A 23,204-nucleotide genomic window follows, 5' to 3' on the forward strand; every position below is an offset into this window, starting at 1 on the left:
TGTTCAATCTAGTTTTTTTATATAAAACGTGTTATTTATATTCCACAGATAGTTGCAGTTCCATTTTATGTCTAGATTGGCTACATCGTGGTGTGGAAACTATTGCCTGTTAAATGTAAATACTGTAAAGGAAGCTTTCGGGATGTTTTTTGAATGATGGATGATGTGGATGGCACTTTGTTGACATTGATAGTTTTAAACCATAAACTTTGAAAGCAAATGTTGCGAGACCTTTACCGACTTTCTTCGTATGAATTCCAGTAAAATACCATAAAGTTAAAGAAAAAGAAACAAAATTTACAAAATAATAAAAAATATATCTTTATTTATAATTTACACACTCATCAGTCACAGTCAGCAACATTGTGGTTGATTCTCAACCTTATAATTTATTCTACATTTAACTACATTATTTACCTAGCTTTCTTGTCTTCTTCTGGGTGAGTACTCAAGTACTTATTCTTTGCCATTTCTATGAGTACTTTGCTCATGTTGGGTCCGGTTTCGTTGACCATGAACGTGAAAATACTGTTGGGGTTGCTGAGGAGCAGGTAGGGATGGTCGAACTCAGCTACTTCACCCTTGTCCATGACGAGCACTCGGTCGGAGTCCATGATGGTGTTGAGCCGGTGAGCTATGGTGATCACGGTGCACGCGGAGAACTCACGACGAATGGTCTTCTGGATGAGGGCATCCGTTCTGGAAAAACGTACAAGTTAATATTATTGGAAAGAGCGAAAAGTTCTGTACAAAACGATTTTTTTTACAAAACATATTTTATTTAAATATAGTCATATACGTCGTCATATAGTAACTCAGTCATTAAATAATCCGCCAGTAAATACAGACGAAAATGTACAAGAACTTCAATGCGCTTAGATTTTTCGAGCTGACAAACTTGAAAAGTAGTGTAATGACTTGTTACCCCTACTCAGTTTACCATAAATCAACCTACAGTCGAACAGCGTGGTGGAGGATGCTCATATCCTCCTGTTGATTGAGGAGAAGCCTGTGCTTAGCAGTTGGACGTACTTATATCGGCTCTTTTATTTAGAATGTGACTTACTGAGGATCAACATTCGCAGTGGCTTCATCCATGACAAGTATCTTGTTGGAGCGCAGGATAGCTCTCGCCAGGCACACCAACTGTCGCTGGCCCACCGAGAAATTGCTGCCTCCTTCTGACACTTTGAAGTCTATCGCTGGAATAGCTTCCTTGAGTTCCACCTACAATTAAATAAAATTATTTGGAGTGGATATCGGTCTTCTTTTTCTTATCGTGTGGGTTGTGAGGTGGAATACCAACTTCATCAAAAATTACTGAGCCGCCAAAGGCCCCTGACATGTTTCATGTAACGACTACATCAGTAAGTAGTAACCGGGAGCAACGGCTTAACGTGCCTTCCGAAGCACGGATCATCTAACTTTCGGACAATCAGGTGATCAGCCTGTAATGTCCTAATCAAACTAGGGATCACAAAGTGATTTTTGTGATATGCCCCCACCGGGATTCACTGGACCACGGAGGCCGTTCGTGGATTTCGGTAACCACGCTAAATACCTACTCAGAACTTTAAACTACATGTACTACGTCCCACAATACATATCTCTTCCAGGGTTTTAGTGCAAGTGCCAATTTGTATCCAAATAGATCCAGCGGTTTAAGCATGAAAATACTCAAGAGAGTTTAGGTACTCTCGCTATTCTATTAGAAATTTGTACTACGAAATTACACTCGCATTTTAATCTTATGTCCTAAGTTCCTAAGTTATGTGAATGATTACGATAATATCTAAAAAGTAAGTGGATATTAAAGATTTCACCTGTTCCAATGCTCTCCATATATCATCATCACTATAAGAATCGAAAGGATCCAAGTTATAGCGCAGCGGTGCAGAAAACAGGACCGGCTCTTGCGGTATAATTGAAATTTTAGACCTCAACTCCTGAAATACAAATAAAAAGAAAATACAACACATTGAAATACAAATAACAATACTTGTTTCGAACTTTCCAAATTACGTTACTGGATAGTTTCTTAGGTCAAAGATAAATTATGAAATTTTGATTATTATATAAAAACAGATTTAAAACTGACAAAAAACTTTATTTTTTTCTATATAACAAATTTTTGAATTGTAATCAAGAAAAACGCAACAATAAATGCGACATTTTATCACGTTTGTCTATGACGTCACAGAGTGTTTTTTCATACAAATTCCTTTGTAATTTCGTGTCTTGACGTTTCCTATAAAGTAACTTATTCGTGTAGTTGAAAAGTAGCCTATTGGGTTCTATATGGTGGAGTCTCCAAATTCGAGCTCTTAGCAAAATATTTATTTAAAAAATATATAATGGACCTACCCTAAACCATTTTTATACGATTATTTTCTGTGCTATTTAGGTGATTAGATAACTGTACCTGTTTAGCGACGCCGTGTGTATCGACCCCGTCTATTTTGACTTTGCCCTCAATATCGTACAGTCGGAAGAGGGCTGATATTAGCGAAGACTTCCCAGCTCCCGTTCTACCGACCACACCCACCTGCAAGTATACCAAGCAAAGACTTGAATGGGACAAATTAACATAATGAGTAATTTTAAACCTTTAGATCAAAAGTACTTTATTTAGGCCTATTAAAAGACCAATTTTGAGCGTGAAAATTTAAAATGAACGTGAAGTAGCTACTTTAAACTTCAAAACTGATTAAGATACGTTCATAAATAAACTAACGAGCAGAACCTACGGAATTCCATTTGCTTGCATTCTGATACACTTTTCTTGCTTAAAAGCTGATTAAATCTTGGTTTAAAAGTTTTTTAAATTGTGTACCATGACTGTTGCCGAGACTACAGCTCCTTAGACAGAAATAACTTCGAAATTAACATAGATATACAACCTTGTAGTTGTTACAGTACCTTCCAACCACTTTGGATTTCGAAATTCAAATTTTTCAGAACAGGAGGATCATCTTCACCGTACTTCATGCTTACTCCCTCGAACTTCACATTGCCTTGCGTTGGCCAATCTTTTGGTGGCTTGGTTGCTGTAAATAAAAATCATCAGGTAAGTATTTATTGTGTTAACTTTTATTAAATACCACCCTTATACTATTAGAGATAGGACTGCCCTCAGACGAATAAGGTATGGAGAATCACACTACTCTATTGCAAATATCTACTCACATTTTAAGCCGCTTCAAACTAACGTCTAACTAAGTTTTTATAAATATGATTTATAACCCGGATCATTGTTTACGCAATCACCAATTCAAATACTGTTTACGGCCACTCATTTAGTTAGCATTCAAAGTAAGTACTTATTTCTAATGAATGAAATAACCTTTGTCGATCAGCGATAAAATAAGTGACGTGGTTAATAGGTAGATTTTGCTTGCTTGGCATACGATAAAAGTTTAGGTGGTTTCAAACTTTTAGGATTTGATCATTTTAAAAGGAACGCAAAAAAAAAAAACATTAAACTGTACTGTTGATACGTTATGCAAACACGGCACAGCACAGAATTTTTGAGGCCGAAACATAAATTTACGGCCGAAATAAAATTCACGGTCATGCTCACACGGTTATAACGGATAACGAGAATCATATGTAGATTTTCCGAAAAATATTTTTTATTCGGAATTTGGTATTCGGAAAACGAATGATTTGGAATAGATTTTATTTGTTTTTGTATTTGCTATACGCTATTTAGGCATTCATGCAATAGCTTCCTAATGGCTTCACTTACTGTGGAGTACCTATTTCAAAAAAATGTCAAGCCAATAAAGGATCAGTAATGGCATCTATTAGATAAGATTCGTTTTTTTCTCTCTTTAACCAGGCTTTTGTCGGTGTACCTTTCTCCATATTTATCTGTCTTTAGATATAGCAATTAAGTAATTAAATTAATTAATAATATTAATAATTATATTTTTTATTATTTTATTAATTTAATTTTGCCTTTAGAGAATTCCGACATTCGCCTTCTTAATAATTTGTTCTATATAATTAAGCTCTGCTTGGTCTTCTTTCCTATCTTCCCTTCAATCAATGGTTACTATAGTAACATATTATACAACAATGCTTTCAACGATATTTTTAATGAATTCGTGGCCAATCGTACTTCAATAACATACAATTAATTGTCGTTTTTTTCCGTACTTACTCTACTTTTTTTAGTTTTTCAATACCATGTCTCCGGTTGATTGAAGGGAAGCTAGTGCCCAGGTGTGGGACATATATAGACTCTTTATGTTATGTTTATGTCTCAATAACAAATGAGATCATCGGATGTCGGCCCAAAAGTCATTGTGCAGGGCTAAAAATATTTTTGCTCTATTCAGTTATACCTTATCCGTCTGAGCATTTATTATTATGACACCAAAGCTGTAGGGTCAATCCGTTTTATTCGAGTTAAAAAGTCTGTCAGATATGGGTCTAATATGCCACCATATGTGTGTCACTTACGTCCATCATCAATGTACTGCTCCTTATTAAGCTTGGTGTACTCGAGCACCCTCTCGACGGAGGTGGTCTGCGCGAGGAAGTCGGCGGTGAACCGCGCAGACATCTGCAGCGTCATCGTCAGCACCATCGACTGGCTCACGGCCAGACCCACGCTCCCCACGGGGATTAAATCACCTGGAAATATTTACACAAATAACCTCCTGCAACTCAGATTTCACAATGGTGTTTGGATTTTATTCAAGACCGCAATTAGTTATGAATAAACTTGCACTTGAATAAACATGGGGTTACTGCATGGAGGACCTCACCCCCATTTTTGAATTTACGTCATTTCGCAAGGTGTTATGGCTGAAGAGAAGAAATGACAAGAAACTGAAACAGCAACACATCTTTTAAATGGATGAGGGTATGTATACATTACAAGTTATTTAATAACTAGAGGAACACATTTAATACGAGACATTTTTATCATTTAGGTAATCATTAATCTATAAGGTTTTTTTACATAACGTAAGCTTCACATGAGCTTTAAATTTATTTTTGACAAATAATCCGCATATGACTTAATCTGGATACGTGTGCTAAAAAAAATTGCCATATGTAAAACCAACTCTTAACAACATAAATACTTAAAATAAAACTCTAAACAACTTAGAAAATCATTACCAAATTGTAACATTAGTATGAAAATTTCCACGGTGCAATTTAGCACGTATCTTGGAAACTATTTTAATATTTATCTCATGTACGGAACCAGACGGCATGGCAGCTGGCGTCTTTAATGCAAGCAATATTCTATTTTAGGGGCAGCCTCACGTAAACAACAGAGTGCCCGTTTAGTTGGCAAAGGAATAGTTTTTAGTTACGTAGTTGTTTAGGTTTCGAATGAACAATTTAATATAACATAACATAAGCTCCTGACTATCCCAATTGGGGTAGTCAGTCAGAGGTACATCCGTTGCACGATTCAAAGTGTAACAATGGCCCCGATTCCTGCAGACACCGCCTAATTTTATTTTAAGTTATATCCGTCATTTTCATATCCGTCGAAAAGGAAAGGGACGGATGATTCACAGCTCTTAATTTTAGGAAGAATGAGTAAATGAATGAATAACCCGGGCGAATCAAAAAGGTATGTCGCTGGTATGCAATCCGTTTGACGTGCTGTCTACTTACCTGTGTCGGGTTATTGACTGATGTAAAATTTTTAGACGGTTGTTTTAGATTTGTCCTTAAAATTGACGTGTGTTCCATAAATTTTATGCTTGTCGATTACCCGTCCTTTTCCTTTTCGGCGGATAAGAAAATGACAGATATAACTTAAAATAAAATTAGATGGTATTTACAGGAATTAGCACCGTTGTTAGGTATCTAGTGAATAAAGATATTCTGAGTTTTTGAACTGAGTATATTCAGACAGTTTTGTTAGACCAACGTACTTATTATATCACTAACTGTAATAGTCGACAGCCAACTATGTGGTACTTAATTAACAATTAAATATAACGTTTGTAATTATAGAACATTGGTTAGGACCCCGATACCGACCCCGCCGGCGTGGTCGACCATTTCCCTCAATCAACGCTTATCGCTATCGACCCACTAGGGTCGATTAAGTCTTTCAAATATTTTTCCTCTCAGACGACGCCCTAAGCCGAGGTTCGCGCCCAACTGGGCACCCTCAGGCCTGTTGTGTTAAACGTTATACCGGTTGAGAGCCTTCAGCGCTCCCCATTTGTCCGGTCAAGTAGTTAATGCCATCTGCGGCAAATCTACAATAAGTCACGTCAAAAAAAAGAACATTGGAAAATACACGTAATGCAACCCAAGTGTTATCATTGAATTTTAAAATAAAAATGTAGATTCGCTCTACAAACAACAAAACTAAACAACAACATGCGCAATAAGGCAATGAACTGATATATTAATATACAATATCATGCTATTATACCGAATTTCATAAAATGAAGTTAATTTATTTTTTATCTATTGAGAACAGAAATTCAGGTCGAATTCTATGGATTTACGTATTATTATATATCTAAAAAGATTACAACTACAACCTTTGTTTCGGAGAAACTTCGACACTCACATCGATGAGAATCATTATCCGAATAATATAATAAAGACTATCCAATTCCACCTCCAAAAATCAGTAATGGGATTTTCTATTGATTTAAAAATGCACTATGGTAACAAATATTCTTGCAAAGTAATACTACAGCGACGCTATGTATGCAGATCTTCACGGACAGAGGCGGTATCGCGACCGTGGTGGGCCGTAAGTGGAGTTTTTTTAACAAACCGCGGCGGCGGATTTTTGTCTAAACATAATAATACCTATGCATATACTCTCGAACATTACAAAAAAATCCAGCCTGTAACGCTCCCGGTGCTGCCTCTGTATGTGAGCTAAAATATTTATCAATATTGTTACCAAAGTCAACCAATATGAAGATAGCCAAGATGATGCCCAGATAGATGAGACACATCGCGTCCAAATACATGCCCAGCGCGGAAGACCCGCCGATGAACGTGTAGAAAGCACTCGAATGGAGATCCTGCAACCGCACATAATACCTATTAACAACAGGCTAGTTTCCAACTAGGCAAATCAGTTACTTTTTACTAAACGTTAAAACACAAAATTACTATGGAATTTGTATAAAAAACCACACTGTGACGTCATAGAAAAACGATGAAATGTCGAATTTGTTATTAATATTTCTTGATATCAAATTCATACATAGAAAAAAGATAATGTTTTTCGTCAGTTTTAAATGTCTATATTTAGTCATCAGAATTTATCTTTGACCTATACTATCCCATTGCTAAAGCTTAATGCACATAGAGGCGGTACCAGGGGCATAGCGGGAGCGAGAATTTTTTAATTTTCTTGTTTGTAAGCACGCGTTCACACGTTGTGTGGCGCAATTTCATACAATCCCCCGCTTCGCAGCCCGGAACGGCCTTGATGTGTACCGTAACCGTATGCATTAAACTTTATTGTACACTGGTCTGAAAAATCATCATTTACTTAAAACTCCATGCAACTGTCAATATAAAAAATAAATTAATACTAAAGTAAATAATAAAAGGTTTATTTCTCCACTTAAAAACACAAAACAAAAATTTCTTAGTACGCTAACATGGTGATACAAGTGTATTTTAAGGGAGCTGGAGCTATATATGAACTGGAAAAGACCACACTACCACGTTGCTTCATTGCGTGTTGGTGAATTCCATTAAATTTTACCAAAAGGTTTACAGTATTCGGTAGCGAAATTATGAATTTCTAAATACCTAAGTTCGGGTTTTAAAATACTCAGTTTATGATACGATTTGATAGCGACTGTAAAACTAGTTTGTGTGAATAGTTCTAGTTGTAAAATGAAAATATGTTTTCAAAGTCCGAAAGAAGCTGTTTTACTTTATACCCACGTCAAAAAGTAATACTCTTCCAAAACAGATAAGTACATAAAATACCAAAGAAAATACATGGAATAAATAAATTTGACTGATCGTACCTGAGCTTCATCGAAGGACCGCATAAGCATATCTTGGGCATTAGAACTTCTTATTGTAGACAAACCTGTCACGGTCGAATTGATTTTACCAAAGACTGGACTCTTGGCTGGAAAAAACGGGATTATGTTACTAACTGACTACCTTTTCAGCTTTTATCTATGTATAATTCATGTAGAAAATATCACTCTTTCTACCAGCTATACTAGTTGCAAAACATTATCTGGATTACCAACGTCATCAACCCTGGTGTCAGGGTTAATGATTTCAAATATACAGGGTGTAAGTGACACCGTAGCACCGTAAGGTGTTAGGGATACCGTATAAATTTTCATAAATTTTCTGACAGGAAATTCCACATCAACTCAAAATCAGTGTCTGAATCATCGCCCAAAGTTTTCGTTACAGTGTTACTAATACGCTGTTTTATTATCTCTCTGTGCTATTACTTACTGGTGCCTTCTAACCGCTTCACAGCTTGAGCCGCATTCAAATACCACCGAAGTAGGAAGAAGAATATAATCACTAATACAAAGGTAGGTATCAGCGTATATGGCAAGGCTAGTGCATTTAACACGAGGATGCTTGTCATCAGCAAGTACATCTGAATCGTTTCCAAGAATGTTCGAGGAAGGAACTCGTCCATTGCTCCAAGGTCTTTGGAAAATCTGTTCAGCACACGACCTACGAATAAAGAACTAGTTAATCATCATCAAAAACTGCGAACATTCGAAAATTCAAAATTCGAATGTCTTGAGAACACCGAACATACGAGTAATCGAAAGATCTTATTTACATCTAGAATGTGCTTACCCGAAGGATTTGTGTCAAAGAATCTCATGACGGCAGCAATTAAGTTCTTGAAGACGGTATTGTGAAGATTCTTCGAGGCTCTCATAGTCATCGTGACGAAGATGGAAATTCTAATCAGTAGAAATACTATAATTGATAGCACAAGTCCGCCATAAATCCCGAGGTACTGCCCGTTTGTCAAGGGACCCACTTGGAAGTCTAAGCTAGTGTCTGCGAAGTAGAAGATTAAAATTAATAGATCGACAGGAATATGGAACTAATATACAGCAGCATTAGGTCCTTATATCTAAAAACTAACCAGGCAATTCTCCGTTGTTCTCCTCCATGTATTCATTTACTCGGTTCGTCCTGTAAATAAAAATAACTTCTTTACAGATGGAAACAGAATATTACAAAATATTAACTCGCGCTGACTATTATGCCGTAGAGTTTAAATTGATCACAAATACGACACCAAAAAGATGTGTTGTTTGTTCGTGTTCAGATTAGTTACCAACGAACATAAGTATCTCACCAGAAACTGAGCCAATAGTCGGTAGTGGTTGCAAATCCTTGTACAGTAATCAACGCAATAAAGACGAAGGCGATGAGACACCAGGACTGTACTGACTGGAGGTATTGGATTAGGACTTCCACCTTCAATGTGCCGGAAGCTCTTTCTTCTGCTACCTGAATTTGTTCCCTTTCCTCCTCAGGGTTGTCATCACTCTTTACTGATATTCCACGTTGCAAAGATATGCGGTGCTTTAGGGAAGGCCTCTTTTCTGCCTGAAAGTAGATTTCATTATTGAAATTGGATTGTATTTATGAAAATTTATTTATTTATTGAAGACAGCTAATGATTAAAATATAAAACAACAAATTACAGTTCCTCAAGTGTAGACACCACTTAGCTAAAAGCTGCATAGAGCTCTTACAAAATAGACATAAAAATATTAGTTAATATATTATTTATTGTAAAAGTATTTAGTTACCATAATATTTTTATCTAATACATACATTTTCAACTTCATCTGCTTCGCCTTCATTAGATAGAATTAATGAAAATTCAGTTCCAGATTTAGCCAATTCGTCATATGTTCCAATATTTTCTACCGATCCCTGCAAATCAGAATGAAAATGTAAGAAGTAACTAAATAATAGGAATCTTATTCTGGACTCTCTTATTTTACTATAGAATGAAGGTACCAACCTCATTTAGGACGACAATCTGATCAGCCGACTTGAGGAAGTGAACTTGATGAGTGACTAGTATGACGGTGCGCCCGCGCAGGTGCTCGCTGATGCAACCTTCGAACAGTTCACGACCGACATTCGCGTCTACTGCAGAGAGAGGGTCATCTAGCAAATAGATGTCAGCCTGAAAGTTTTAATCCAGCGTATATAATTTCACCTTAGCGCTCACTGACTTTACTTCAGTCACTCAAATCCTTTCCAGACACGGTCATTCAAACATAAGATAGGTACCTATATACACACATCTCAAACATAGGCATGCAATCTAGCATTAAACATTACTTTGTACCAACCACGTGTGCCGTCAAAGGACAATCTCATGCCTATCATAAAGATGTTATAGAATAAGTAAACAAGTTTATCAGATATTTTATCAACTAAGTACTTACTTGGTACAATGGCCTGAACTGTTTGCTTTATTCGTGAATTTCTTTATATACGTATAATAAAAATAGACAACAATAATTAATTTCGTGTTTTATAGAAAGTATACTAGGCTATTAGAAATAAATTCTAATGAACCGTGAAGTAGCTCTTCATACGTGAGTGAGAAGAGAGAGAACGAACAAAACCATAGACAGTATCATTATAATGCTGAGTACATGCAACTAGAAAGTTGAGTGATATCATAGAGTAATGACGTAGAAGCAAATTGTACTATCACATACCTCTCGATACACTGCCCTAGCCAGATTGATCCTGGCTCGCTGACCACCCGAGAGGGACACTCCTCTCTCTCCTACCAGTGACAGGTCTCCGTATGGAAACTGCTTGAAATCAGGTTGGAGGCAGCACACCTTACAAACCTGGTGAAGATAGAGTTGAATCATTCAATTATTTAGTGCAGCTTATAGTTATTTAAGGAAAAGGTGGATTGGCAGTCAGCGGTGTTTTTTTAAATAAAGAAAGACACATTTTGCCTGGCTACATATATGACTCTTCGTCTTCTGAATCGATGTATATGTACGATAAGGTGTAAAAGTCCAATCAGTTTCTTGCAAAGTAATAAATTTACTGCTTGCACTTAAGACTTCCTGGTTACATGTCGTTTCTGTAATAGACCAAAAACACCTACAAAAACATAAATTTTATAATTATAACAACTAATGGTTCATAATTTCACCACTGTTTACAAATAATTCGCTGGGCTCAGTGACTGCACTTTGTGCAATGAACGAATTGTAAATATATTACTTATCAAGCTTTCAAAATCAGAACTCATCAGCAGGTTATCTTATATTAACACTTTCGAGAATATAATGTCTACAGGCCCATGTGGTCTGTGTCTGTGAAATTGTTAATGAGTCTAAAACATACGAAAAAGAAAGCTAATCTTCAAAACAACTTACTTTTTTATATCTTTCCACATCGTAGGGCACTCCAAACAATATGTTCTCGCGCACAGTGGCAGGGAACAGCCAGGCATCTTGAGAGGCGTACGAGATCTTGCCATTGACACTGCAACTGCCTTTAGACGTCGGTAACTCCTTAAGCAGTACTTGGAGTAAAGAGGACTAAAAAGAAAAGTCTCGAATCACTTTTGAATAACGACAGCAGTAAAAAAATCGATGAAATTCCGATAAACAGTTTATTTGTTTTACCAATTTCTATTATCGACTTTATAACTAATACTAATATAAAGTGATCTATGAAAGTTGGGGTATTAATTATACTTGCGTCCAACAACAACATATACTGAGCAATAAGGCCACCTATGGTACTCTTTATTTCTCTTTTATTTGTGTTTTTTGTATTTTCTTTGTGTGCTATAAACTATTTGTTATGTTAGTGTTTTATAAGAGTATTTTTAAAAGAAGATATTACCTTGCCTGAACCCACGGGACCAATGACGGCGCACATCTTGCCCTTGCGTACGCGCATGGAAATGTTCTTGAGCGTCATCTCCGACTGCTCCTTGGAGTCGGTCCACGACGCGCTGACACCAGATAGTTCCACCGAGTAGTCAGCTCCAGCCGCTTTGTGTTGAGGAGTCGCTAAGATGTCAGATGAAATATACTTTTATCATATTACAGACCAATAAATTGACTACTTACAAGGTAAAGCCAAATAAAATAAAAAAATAAATAAATTGGCTGCTAGGTATGCCTTGATACGAGTGCAATTATAATAAAACACTAAACATACAATGAACATAACAAAACATAAGCTCGTGAGCTTATGTCCCTACACCCCATATAGGGGCAGTCAGAGCTACCTCCATCGCAAGATGAACTAAGTATCCACGCAAATACAATACAATTAAATATAATAAATACGATCGCCACGGTCTAGTGGTTGAGCGTTGGGCTCACGATCCGGAAGTCCTGGGTTCGATTCCCGGTGGGGACATATCACAAAAATACTTTGTGGACCCTAGTTTGGTTAGGACATTACAGGCTGATCACCTGTTTGTCCGAAAGTCATGTCAGGGGCCTTTGGCGGCTCAATAGTGACCCTGACACACGATAGAAGAAGAATGAAACACATTTTTTATAGCTTGCGGCCAGAGAACAGATTAAGAATTGTAGAATGTAGTTAAGAGGTAATGTTTTATTTACTTACCAGTGCTTACTTCACCTGTTGGGGAGTATTTCGTCGGATTGACGGTAGCTGCATTGTCAACTGAATGCTTCTTAGAGCTAAATGTTGTAACATTATTGATGAGGTTTGACTTGGGCATCAGTTTGCAGTCTTCCCTTTCATCTAAAATATAATTAATTGTAATAGTTATTAGTAAATATATTAAGTAAGATATACTTATGGTAAGATATATATACGAACGGTAAGATATACTTTTGAATGTATTGAAATACTTACCTAAAGCCATAAAACCTTCAATACGTTCCAATGACACGAACATTTCTGATAAACTTGCTATAGCCAGTGGTAAAATCAACGTCACATTCATTTGAATGATACTGAAATACTGCTGGATAGGGTATATCTAAAAATTTATAAAATAAAAATTAATTAATTAATTAATATATAAATTGAAATTGACTATCATTAGTTAATGCAATTATTATTTATTCTTTATTGCACTTAACAACCAGTTACATCACGTACATGAAATGGACGTTAACAAGGGAGGACTTATCTCTAAGAGAGATCTCTTCTAGCCAACCCAGAGATAGTACAAGATTAGCTGTTGGAGAATAAAAAGATGTGCAATATACGAAATATAATAATTACATCTAAATAAAATAATTATAACTATATAACTAAATTAAGATTATTAAAGTCCATACTTGATTATTTTCAGAGGTAATCGACGCTACAACTCGCCGTACAAACATACATAATCACGCCCGTAACCCTATCGGGATGGGACACACAAGTCGAATAAAACCAACCGCTTCATGATAGAGAAGTCATCAATCCATCGCCTAAATATATCTATCTAATAAATTTTGTTAGAAAGGACATTTGCGGCCACACTTGCTTTTAGTCGTAGTTTTCGTGGTGCATTAGCCTTATCTATAACAATGGGGTTAATCAGCTGACAGTCATTATGACGTAAGTATATTACTAAAAACATAGATCAAATGAGCATATTAGATGAGGTATCGAGTCAAATTTATATGAAAATCGTTGTTGTTGCCACCGCTTTGCCTAAAACTACCCAATAATAACTTTATGACATTTGTATATTTTTTACATATGTACTTATAGTATAAACTTTTCGGTGACGCCTGACCGTATAATAATCGTCCTATTCAAAGAAATAAATATCTACATTCCCTATGCTGTGACGAAATATATATGATAATGATTGTTATCGTCAAATAATCGTCATAATATTAATCATAGACGTTTGTTTTTGCGTTAGGTATTCATTGGTCTGAAAGATTATTGAATCTAGGTATAATAAATCAACGCGACAAAAAAAAATTAAAAAACCCCGACCAAAAAAAGTACTCAATTATTATGACAAAAGGTTAAAAATGCTAAACCCTATAAAAATCAAAAAAATAACTTATCCCACATATACTTGTAAGAAAACTGAGCGTTTAACATTCCTATCATACTTAACAGACGACCTCATGACCTTGAAGACCTGAACCGGTTTCCACCAAACATAGCTAAAAACACTCTCGACTGATATACCTTTCAAACAAAAAATCGTTTGGGAGCTACGATGCCACAGACAGACACATACACATTTACACACACACAGAGACACATCAAACTTATAACACCCCGTCGTTTTTGCGTCGAGGGTTAAAAAGCGATACATAAACAGCACGTAGGTACATATACCTACCCATTCTCTTAACACCATTGAACACAAACAATCAATGAGACATTTTCTGCTTCATTACAATTTTAATGATTTTCCCTCACTGATAAAACACGGCATTATTATTATTATTATAAATGGTTTTAAATATTTTATGTGTTGTTACAATTGTGCTTGAATGGAATGTATTTATATATTTATGTGGGGCGCAAGGCACGAAGGAAACCACTGCCCTATTTTTCCCTAAAAAGTAGCACGGAGAATGTTACCCCGACAAGAGCGTGACTCTTAAATTAGTGATGATGGAATGTATTTGTTTATGTGTTTTTAATTTGTGTTCAATAAAATTTATAATATAATATAAACACAGGCATATCAATTACGGTCCAGTTCATAAAAATATATTCTGTGGCTGTATGAGACTCGCACCTGCAATATTCAGAGTGAATCACTGGACGATAGGCTTTAAGATAAGATATATTTATTTATTGACTTTATTACAGAGGTCTTAAATATAGAGAAAACAGGAACCCTGTAAAGGCACCACAAAAAAATATTTTTATTACACAGATAAGTTACAATACGTACCTAATCAACAATAATGTACACGTATAGCGTGTCACCATGACAATTAAAAATAGTACTTTATATGATTAACGGTTGTATTACTTACCCATAAATCGACTTATCTATACTGTGATATTCATATATGACTTGCCTATACCGTTAGTGAAGAATTTATGCTAGTGATAAAACAAGTGTATGATGCATAATGCAACGTTATACATAAAGAATGAGTAAGCATAAGTGCCGAATACCAATCTCGACTCATTACATTTTAATGTCACAGAAGCATTCAGAAGTGTACTCTTCTAAAGGATCCATGTTATTATAATAATATAGATGATAAACTGAGTTGACGTTTGTCGAGATTAGCGGTGAATGGAACCATCATTGAAACGAAACCCTAATTGGCCTGGTTTTTCCATTTGTTTCAGAAGCTGACAAAGCATTTTTTTCATTTGAAGTCATTTCAATTGTAATTTTCTGTACCTTAATTCACTGTATCTCATACCTTGGTTCACTGTCTGTCTATTTAGGTCACTGTTACTTAGCGTCCGGTGAGATTGTGCTGGACTTGACTACAATCAATTACCTATGACGGAAACTTAATGTTGATTGACGGTACGGCACAGTGGGATGTAGCCTGTATGCGCTGTCCAAGAATATTTTATATTTATGATACGTACCGTGGGTGCAGTGACCATATCCCCGCTCAAGATGAGGGTCAAGCAGGTGACGAAGAGGATGGTCCTCTCGGTGAACATCATGAACCCAATAAACACGCTCCTCACGAATATGGACTTGGTGAGCGCGTTCAACTCGTACGCACGAGTTGCTGCCACTATCTTCTGGAATGGCTTTTCCCAGGCGTACATTTTGATGACCTTGAGGACAAAAAAATATACTCAATACTAATCAAGCTTAGGCCGGTCTATGACGACCAACTAGCGCTCAATGTGCGCGCTCCCATAGGTATCTAGGAAGGTTGGGATACGATAAGCGAAAGGTAAATATATTAGTGGTACTTATACTATTTCTGTTCTGATGATGCAACCACTATCATGGATATTAATGGTAATAAAAACAAAATTACCTGTATACCGCCAATGATTTCACCCATCAATTTGATTCTTCTGTCAGTTCTTTGCGCGACGGCCCGACGTATGGTAGCAGTCACTCTGGTGAGAGCCGCTACAATTGACACGATTTCATATTAGCAATTAGGTAATAAAACTATTCAGTCCTATTCTCTTAATACAAATAAAAATAACACTGTTAGTCTAGACGTAATTTTCAAATCAGTCTAGCTACAAAACAATCTACTAACATAGGTAACATTAAAACGATTAAAGAGATACAATTGATCTTTTTTTTAATCTATTAATTTGTAGAAGGTTCTTATGGAAAGATAAATTAATAGAATTGCGCGTAAAATAGGAACATTTCAGAAATAGTCCACGCTGTCTGGGTCGGAGGGAAAAACGTCGACCCCAGTCGAGCCAATCACCTTACTAGATTGTTAGGAATCATGTTGAGTTGAACTGAACATTGACGATCACATACCCTGAATAGGAAAAATCAAAATGACCACTCCAAAGAAGCCGACGAAGGGTGCGTAGCCAGCGGAAATCCACATAAAGTAGAGGACGGCTGCGACTTGGATGGGGATGATCCACAGGTGGTGGAGGAACATAAAAGCGTAGTCGAACCTGGCCACATCGTTGGCCAGTAGGTTCACCAGCTTTCCCGCCGCCACGTCGCCGATCGACGCTTGATTGATGCGCATGAGCTGTGGACGTGGTAAGATTGTATAGATTGTATGCGAATCTCTATATCAAACTGTACATTGACCGATTGACTCAATATACTTCTACAAGCGGCTACATCACCACTATATCCCCAAAATGGGCACAATTTATGCGGATATAGGATCTACAATGTGTGTTAACAAACAAGATACAAAACTAATGCGCGAGTGGTACTTAGTATGCGCCTAAGTATCTGGAATAAATATATAGCGTTCGCATCCTATTTTTATAAAACGTCCATCAGTTTTGGCACAAAGTGATCTCAAGATCAACTTCTTTCCTTTTCATACTTGATCATACATAGACCGCGTATCTATAGGCATTTTAAGTAAATCACGTAGACTTCATTTTAATATGAATTTAACTAATAAAATTGATTTATCTTAAATTTATGTATATTAATTAGTCAATCGTAATATCGTCGAAAATAAATGAGTAAGTACCTAATCAATAAAAGCGATAATAATAAAGATATGATAACAAATTAGTATAACATAAAACACAAGTCATCCTTTGACTCAACAGCTGTGTGAATTACTACCACTGCTTTCAGTAGCAAAGTAACGTATTATATTATATATATTATACTATATAATTAGAGTGTTAGTGCCAACGTAAAAAATCTTTGAGAGATGATTCAGACAATGATTCTGAGTTGATATCAAGTGGAATTTTCCGTCGCAAGTATGGAACTGAAAATAATAATAAAATACCCTAAAATGTTTATGAATTTACCGACAGAAACAGGTCTTGTACTGTCAATGTGTATATTACCTTTCTAAACAGCAACGCAGAGCAAGCCACTTTCATTTTCATACTGAATCGAAGGTTGAACAGACTGCCGTGGTGTTGGCTCATCAAGGCGATGAAGTTAAGCCCCAACATGGCGAGGGCGTAGTACCCCGCCTCTAATGCCGTTAACTGCGAGTCGACAGTCCAATAGCTGAGAAGCTGCGCAAATAGCAGCGGCTGAATCGTCCTGAACGGCATAAAAAATAAGTAATTACAATATACTTCCTGGCGTTTATCCCGTCTTCTTCTTCTTCTATCGTGTGGGTTCTGAGGTGAATTACCAACCCCATCAACCCTAGTGTCAGGGTTATTATTGAGCCGCCAAAGGCCCCTGACATGGCTCAAGTAACGACTACTTACTTACATCATTAATTAGGAACCGGGACCAACGGCTTAACGTGCCTTACGAACCACGGATCATCTTACTTTTTGGACAATCAGGTGATCAGCCTGTAATGTCCTAACCAAACTAGGGATCACAAAGTGATTTTTGTGATATGTCCCCACCGGGATTCGAACCTCCGGATCGTGAGCACAACGCTCAACCACTGAAGCACCGAGGCCGTGAATATTCGATCACTGTACATGACAGAAAAGGGCCACCAAGAGAAGTTCCTATTTTTTACTTTACAGAGACTCGAACTTATGTATGGGCCGCAGAAGTCCGCGTTGCTCTATGTCTAAATGTCATTGAACTTACCTGACAATAGCCACGACGATTTGGTAAATACCTCCAGGCATGAATGACAACCAGTAGGCTTTTGATAGGGCTTTCCATAATGAAGGCTTTCTGTTCTCCTGCAATGCTTTTTCACATTCCGCCAACCACGCCCTGCACGGAAAGAAACAGTTTTTGTTATTTAATAAAAATAAATAAAGTAAACCCACGATTATATTTTCCTGGGCTATTGGGCTCATCAGAGGTAAATCCATTGTAAGATGACCTGAGTACCTACTTACGCTTCACCTCAGTTTTCTGTTAGACGGGTTACAGACCGTCTAATGTATAATGGGGAGACCCTGTAAAAGATTGTGTGATTGTGTGTTGTCTTTGAGATTGATCGGAGATTGCTCAGTCGAGAAGAGTGGAAGAATCAGGGGGAAGCCTTTGCCCAGCAGTAGGCTAGATAAGATAAGTACTTTTATTTTATAATACTGAATGAGAGAAATCGTCAACCAAGCCAGCGGGTCCGGTATCAGGGTCCAGATGTGTTTGTTGTCGCAAGCTGATTGTCCGCCTTTATGGCTAAAGCGCCAGGATCGTACATTATGTCCTTCGGCCGGCGATACTTTTCAGTAGACCACACCACGCTACATAAAGATTAGGTAGGTACATTCACCTGCTTCTAAGTAGGTCCAATATTTGTTTATGTATTTTCATGTTACGTCTGCGGTTCTAAAAATAGTGCGGGATGCAATAACACAAGAATGTAAACATCTAATACGCACTTACATATACGCATACAATAATAACATACCTTGGTAGAGCAATTTTTACTGTGATAGAAACATGTATAATTATACATAAAACTGAATTTACTAGGTTGGTACGTTTTTAATTATTTTTTTTTAACTCATCAATACTGTGGCCTCTGTCAACTGTATACTATCTGTCATAATTAATATAAATAAACATAACACAAAAAGCCTAATACGTGCCACTGCTGGGCACAGGCTTCCCATCAATCAACCGGAGGGGGTATGGAACATACTCAACCAAGTTGCTTTAATGCGGGTGGCACATACGGGCGGGTGGTATATAGTTTTAGGTGGATAAGAGGTTCGTTATGTAAAAAATGACTATTTAAAGTATCCTTATTCAGCCTACTGCATGCAAAATCTGCAACTTGCCTGCTGTTGGTTAGCTTTTCAAAGGCAAATAAAGAGTATTTCTATTTAAAAAATTGCAAAGGGTATTTTTGAATTTGAATACACTTGGCTTTATAAAATAATCATAAGTGTTTATGTTATTTAATATTGTTTCATGTAATTTAACGTGTTACTGTAATAATGAGTTTACAACTAATTAATGTGTTTACGACTAAGTATTTTAATAGTAACGTGATCCACGCTTGTCTTTTATTTATTGCCAAATCGTTTACCTGATTGCATAACTTATATAGGTAAAGTTTAGTGTTACTTTCCTTTCCCTTTCAACTAACCCTTCATTACCAAACTTTTAAAAGAAAAAATGTTTTGTCAACAATCGTTTGCAATTTGTTTAAGTCCCTGGACTTATAATTTTTTTAATGTATGCCCGACACACCCTTGACATCAGACACAATTTTCTTTGATTTACGGTCAAGCATATACAGGGTGTTAGTAACATCGTAACGAAAACTTTGAGAGATGATTCAGACCATGATTTTGAGATGAACAGAAAATAATTAAAAAATAACCCTTTTACCTGACATCGTAACGAATACTGAGAGGGATGATTCAGCTGATTATCTGAGTTAATAATATCAAGTCGAATTTTCGGTCGAAACGCTAAATTTCTAATAATTTCAGTAATACATCTAAATTTTTAACAGTTTTGACCATAACTTAGAATATACTAAGCACTTATACCAATATTGATGAAACTTGCACTATCGAATATAATGATACTTAATCCAATAAAAAAGATCAATACGACTTCTAGATTCTGAGAAAGACGTATTTCTCGGTAGGTTTTGGTTTTGATAAAGATCTTTCATTATGATACTCAACACTGGGTTCAGGGTTCATACAAAAATGGACATTGTTTTTTTTATATTGCACGGCACGACCTATATTTATCTTACTTTATTGCGAAATCATTTTCATCGGCACAATTTACATTATTTATTTCACTCATATCTAACATTGCGTACTGTAATCTAACAAACTATTCTAAAGTCTTTCGCGTGTATTTATATAAATGTTTTTTAAGTATATAAAATGTTTGTTGTGTATGCGAGAAGGAAACTTAATGAAATAATATTCTGAACTCACTGTTTGTATTTCATTTAGCTATAAGTACTTCGCGAATAACAAATTATTTAAAAACATCTTTGAGCATTAAACTTACATACAATTATAAACTTGAATGAGATTGCTTTATCATTTTGATATTGTTTAGTTAGCAACATCATTTACTTTTACAAGGTTGAGTAATCTTATTTTATGTAGAAAATTAAAATCTATCAAGGCATATTTATGCTTTAACCTGGGCATACATTGTTTTAAGTTTACGCGGTTATTATCATAATTAAAACACATAATAACGGGTTCTTACCGCGTTTAAAACAGGCATATGAGACTCCCGATATTTCGACACTGTTGCAAGTGAAATGATCACGGGATGACTATCGGGAGTCGCATATACCTGCTTTAAACGCGGTAACAACCCGTTATTATGTGTTTTAATTATTTTTAACCTGGGTATGTACCCAGGTTTGTAGAGACTACCTATAGAATCGAGAGGACGTTTTAGGCCACCACTGAATTATTAAATATTTCCCAACAATCGAACACACTTCAGCAATATTCTTTAATTAACCGTACACACCTTGCACAGTAGAAACAGGGACATTAGCAACTTGGCTACACCCCCAGAGACGTTACCTTTCAAGTTTGTCACCGGCAATCTGCGAGTCGTACTGCTTGCTCGGCGGCGACACCAGATCTGATTCCTCCACTTCCCTCCTGTTCCCATTGAACAACACAGGACACACCCAGCACAAAAACCATCTTGATACTATATTCGGCTGCTTCCTTTTTTTCTTTCCAGCCCCTTCAGCTTTCGTGTTCGGACTAGTACCGTTTTCCATGACAAATCATCAAAGCTTTTTTAATCAATTACTATGCATAAATTTAATACTGTTTTTGTTAATTAATCGAATAAGAACCTCACACTACCACAGTTCGAGCGCGACTGTAACTATTAATACAGAGATAAAACATTAGTATATGGTACTAATAACTCTGGCATGATTATACATTTTTCAAATCTATATTAGTGATTACGTATCAATATAACAACCCGATTCGAAGATATCGTCCTCGCATGCCCCTTAAAAACGTAATAAAGTATAGAAATCGAATTATAGTTATCATATCTCTAAGTTTTATCATTAAATGAAGTCATTTTTTGGGGTCACAGCCAGAACTGATTGTTTTTTATTTACTTTTTTCATGTTACACACTGTACTATTTTCTAATTTTAGAGCTGCATTCATCAGAATACATTAATCGCTATAGTATTTTATTTTATGCATAAAACTCATATCTCGGAATTCTATCCCGGACCTTTTAGTAAGATTGATATCCTATCACAACACACAGACCCAGATAAGTCAGATTGGAGTATATTACACAAATTATACGATACTTAAACATGGACTACTCAAGTATCACTTTACGATACTTGCTAGTAAATTGTTTTGTATATCATACAGAAGAGTTGAGAGAGAAGAGACTCCAATATAGTAGAGTCAATCAAGGGTCTGACTGCTTATGTTTCAGGGACAGGACCGATTTTGATGTTTTTTTCTTTTGTAGGGGCATATTATTATATCATTTAAAAGCAGAAACGTTTTGAGTGGAGCAAATAAATATTTCGCTCATATAAAAAATAATTGTTTACTTAAACGAAAAATGGATATAAAGCACTTTTCTGGTTCTGTACAGAGTCGGCTTGCCTAGAGAAATTAATATTCCTCTAGACCGTTTTCGCGTCTGTCCGTTTGTCTGTCTGAGGGTCTTGAAGTTCGACTTTTAAAAGGCTGTAAGTACCCACTTATCTTTTGAACCATATTTGATACCTGCTTGAAATTTTCCCAGGAATATTTTACATTTCATTCCTTTTTTTACTTAATATTACATAAATTTTATCAAAAAGCGATTGTGCTAAAGTGTTGTTTGTGGTTTGGTTTTGTACAAAATCACGCGCCTGCCCCCGTTCCCCCCTTTCATAACTCTGTGTGCAACCACCGAGTATCCGCCACGTATTTCATGTGATAATTTTCTTTGGACTTGTCTAACTTCCTGGGATGGTCTGCATAGCACAAACTGCTTACATATTGAAGTTGCCGTTTCTAATACAAACATTCCAAATTCAAATTAAGTAATTGAAAACTTAACTAAAGCTCAATTAAAATCTATTGTGTATTTCATTTTCGTCTTTCGATTTTTTTCTTCACTGTTAATATAACGGCTATTCGATTAACAAAATAAGTAAATAATTTTAAAACAAAAAATTTTTTTTTTCTTTGGGTAAACATTGATCCTATAAGGGTTACGTTTTACGCCCGCGTGGTGGTTTAAGGACCGATCTCCCTATCCATCCGTAGGGAAGGCCCGTGCCCCAGCAGTGGGGACGTTAATGGGCTGGTGATGAAGGGTTACGTTTTACCTATTAAGGTTCGGAATCCTAAAAAGCTATACCTGTGTTATAAAATGTGTTAACACACATTTTTTAATTGTTTCTCCTATGCGTGTGACGATATTTTTTCAAATAAAGTAGGTAATTATGATCCACAGCATAGATGTATAATATATATCTAAACAATTACTAAACATATATTGTAATAAATACTCCTTTTTCGAACATGAAGAATTAATTTTGAGTAATCTCAGCGTACAACACAAAATTATCTTGAGGCACAGGTCGCTATTCTAGACGTAATGGTTAATATAAATTAAATATAGTTTATTACTAACCCTCCTTCCTTCTCCTGACTTTATTACTAAGCTCCTCATTTGTCCAGCCAAGTAGTTAATGCCGCATGCGGCAA

The 23,204-nt window shown here is 36.2% G+C and overlaps 1 protein-coding gene across 1 annotated transcript; it reads right to left on the reverse strand.

Moving 5' to 3' along the window:
• Window positions 1-309: 309 nt before the first annotated feature.
• LOC126382022 (ATP-binding cassette sub-family C member 4-like) lies at window positions 310-21,335 on the reverse strand. Its single transcript, XM_050031708.1, has 25 exons — window positions 21,034-21,335; window positions 18,146-18,277; window positions 17,428-17,632; window positions 16,409-16,634; window positions 15,939-16,036; window positions 15,532-15,729; window positions 12,859-12,985; window positions 12,604-12,744; window positions 11,866-12,035; window positions 11,391-11,555; window positions 10,710-10,847; window positions 9,998-10,165; window positions 9,805-9,906; window positions 9,320-9,573; window positions 9,104-9,153; window positions 8,806-9,015; window positions 8,446-8,676; window positions 7,995-8,101; window positions 6,905-7,028; window positions 4,468-4,641; window positions 2,920-3,047; window positions 2,423-2,545; window positions 1,824-1,946; window positions 1,067-1,227; window positions 310-699 (listed from the first exon to the last, which is right to left on the reverse strand). The coding sequence occupies exons 1-25, from the start codon at window positions 21,237-21,239 to the stop codon at window positions 414-416; spliced, it is 4,047 nt and encodes a 1,348-aa protein (XP_049887665.1). The 5' UTR covers window positions 21,240-21,335; the 3' UTR covers window positions 310-413.
• Between the last annotated feature and the right edge of the window lie 1,869 nt (window positions 21,336-23,204).

The sequence above is a fragment of the Pectinophora gossypiella genome, chromosome 3, assembly GCF_024362695.1.
Source record: "Pectinophora gossypiella chromosome 3, ilPecGoss1.1, whole genome shotgun sequence".
Taxonomy (NCBI): Eukaryota; Metazoa; Arthropoda; class Insecta; order Lepidoptera; family Gelechiidae; genus Pectinophora; species Pectinophora gossypiella.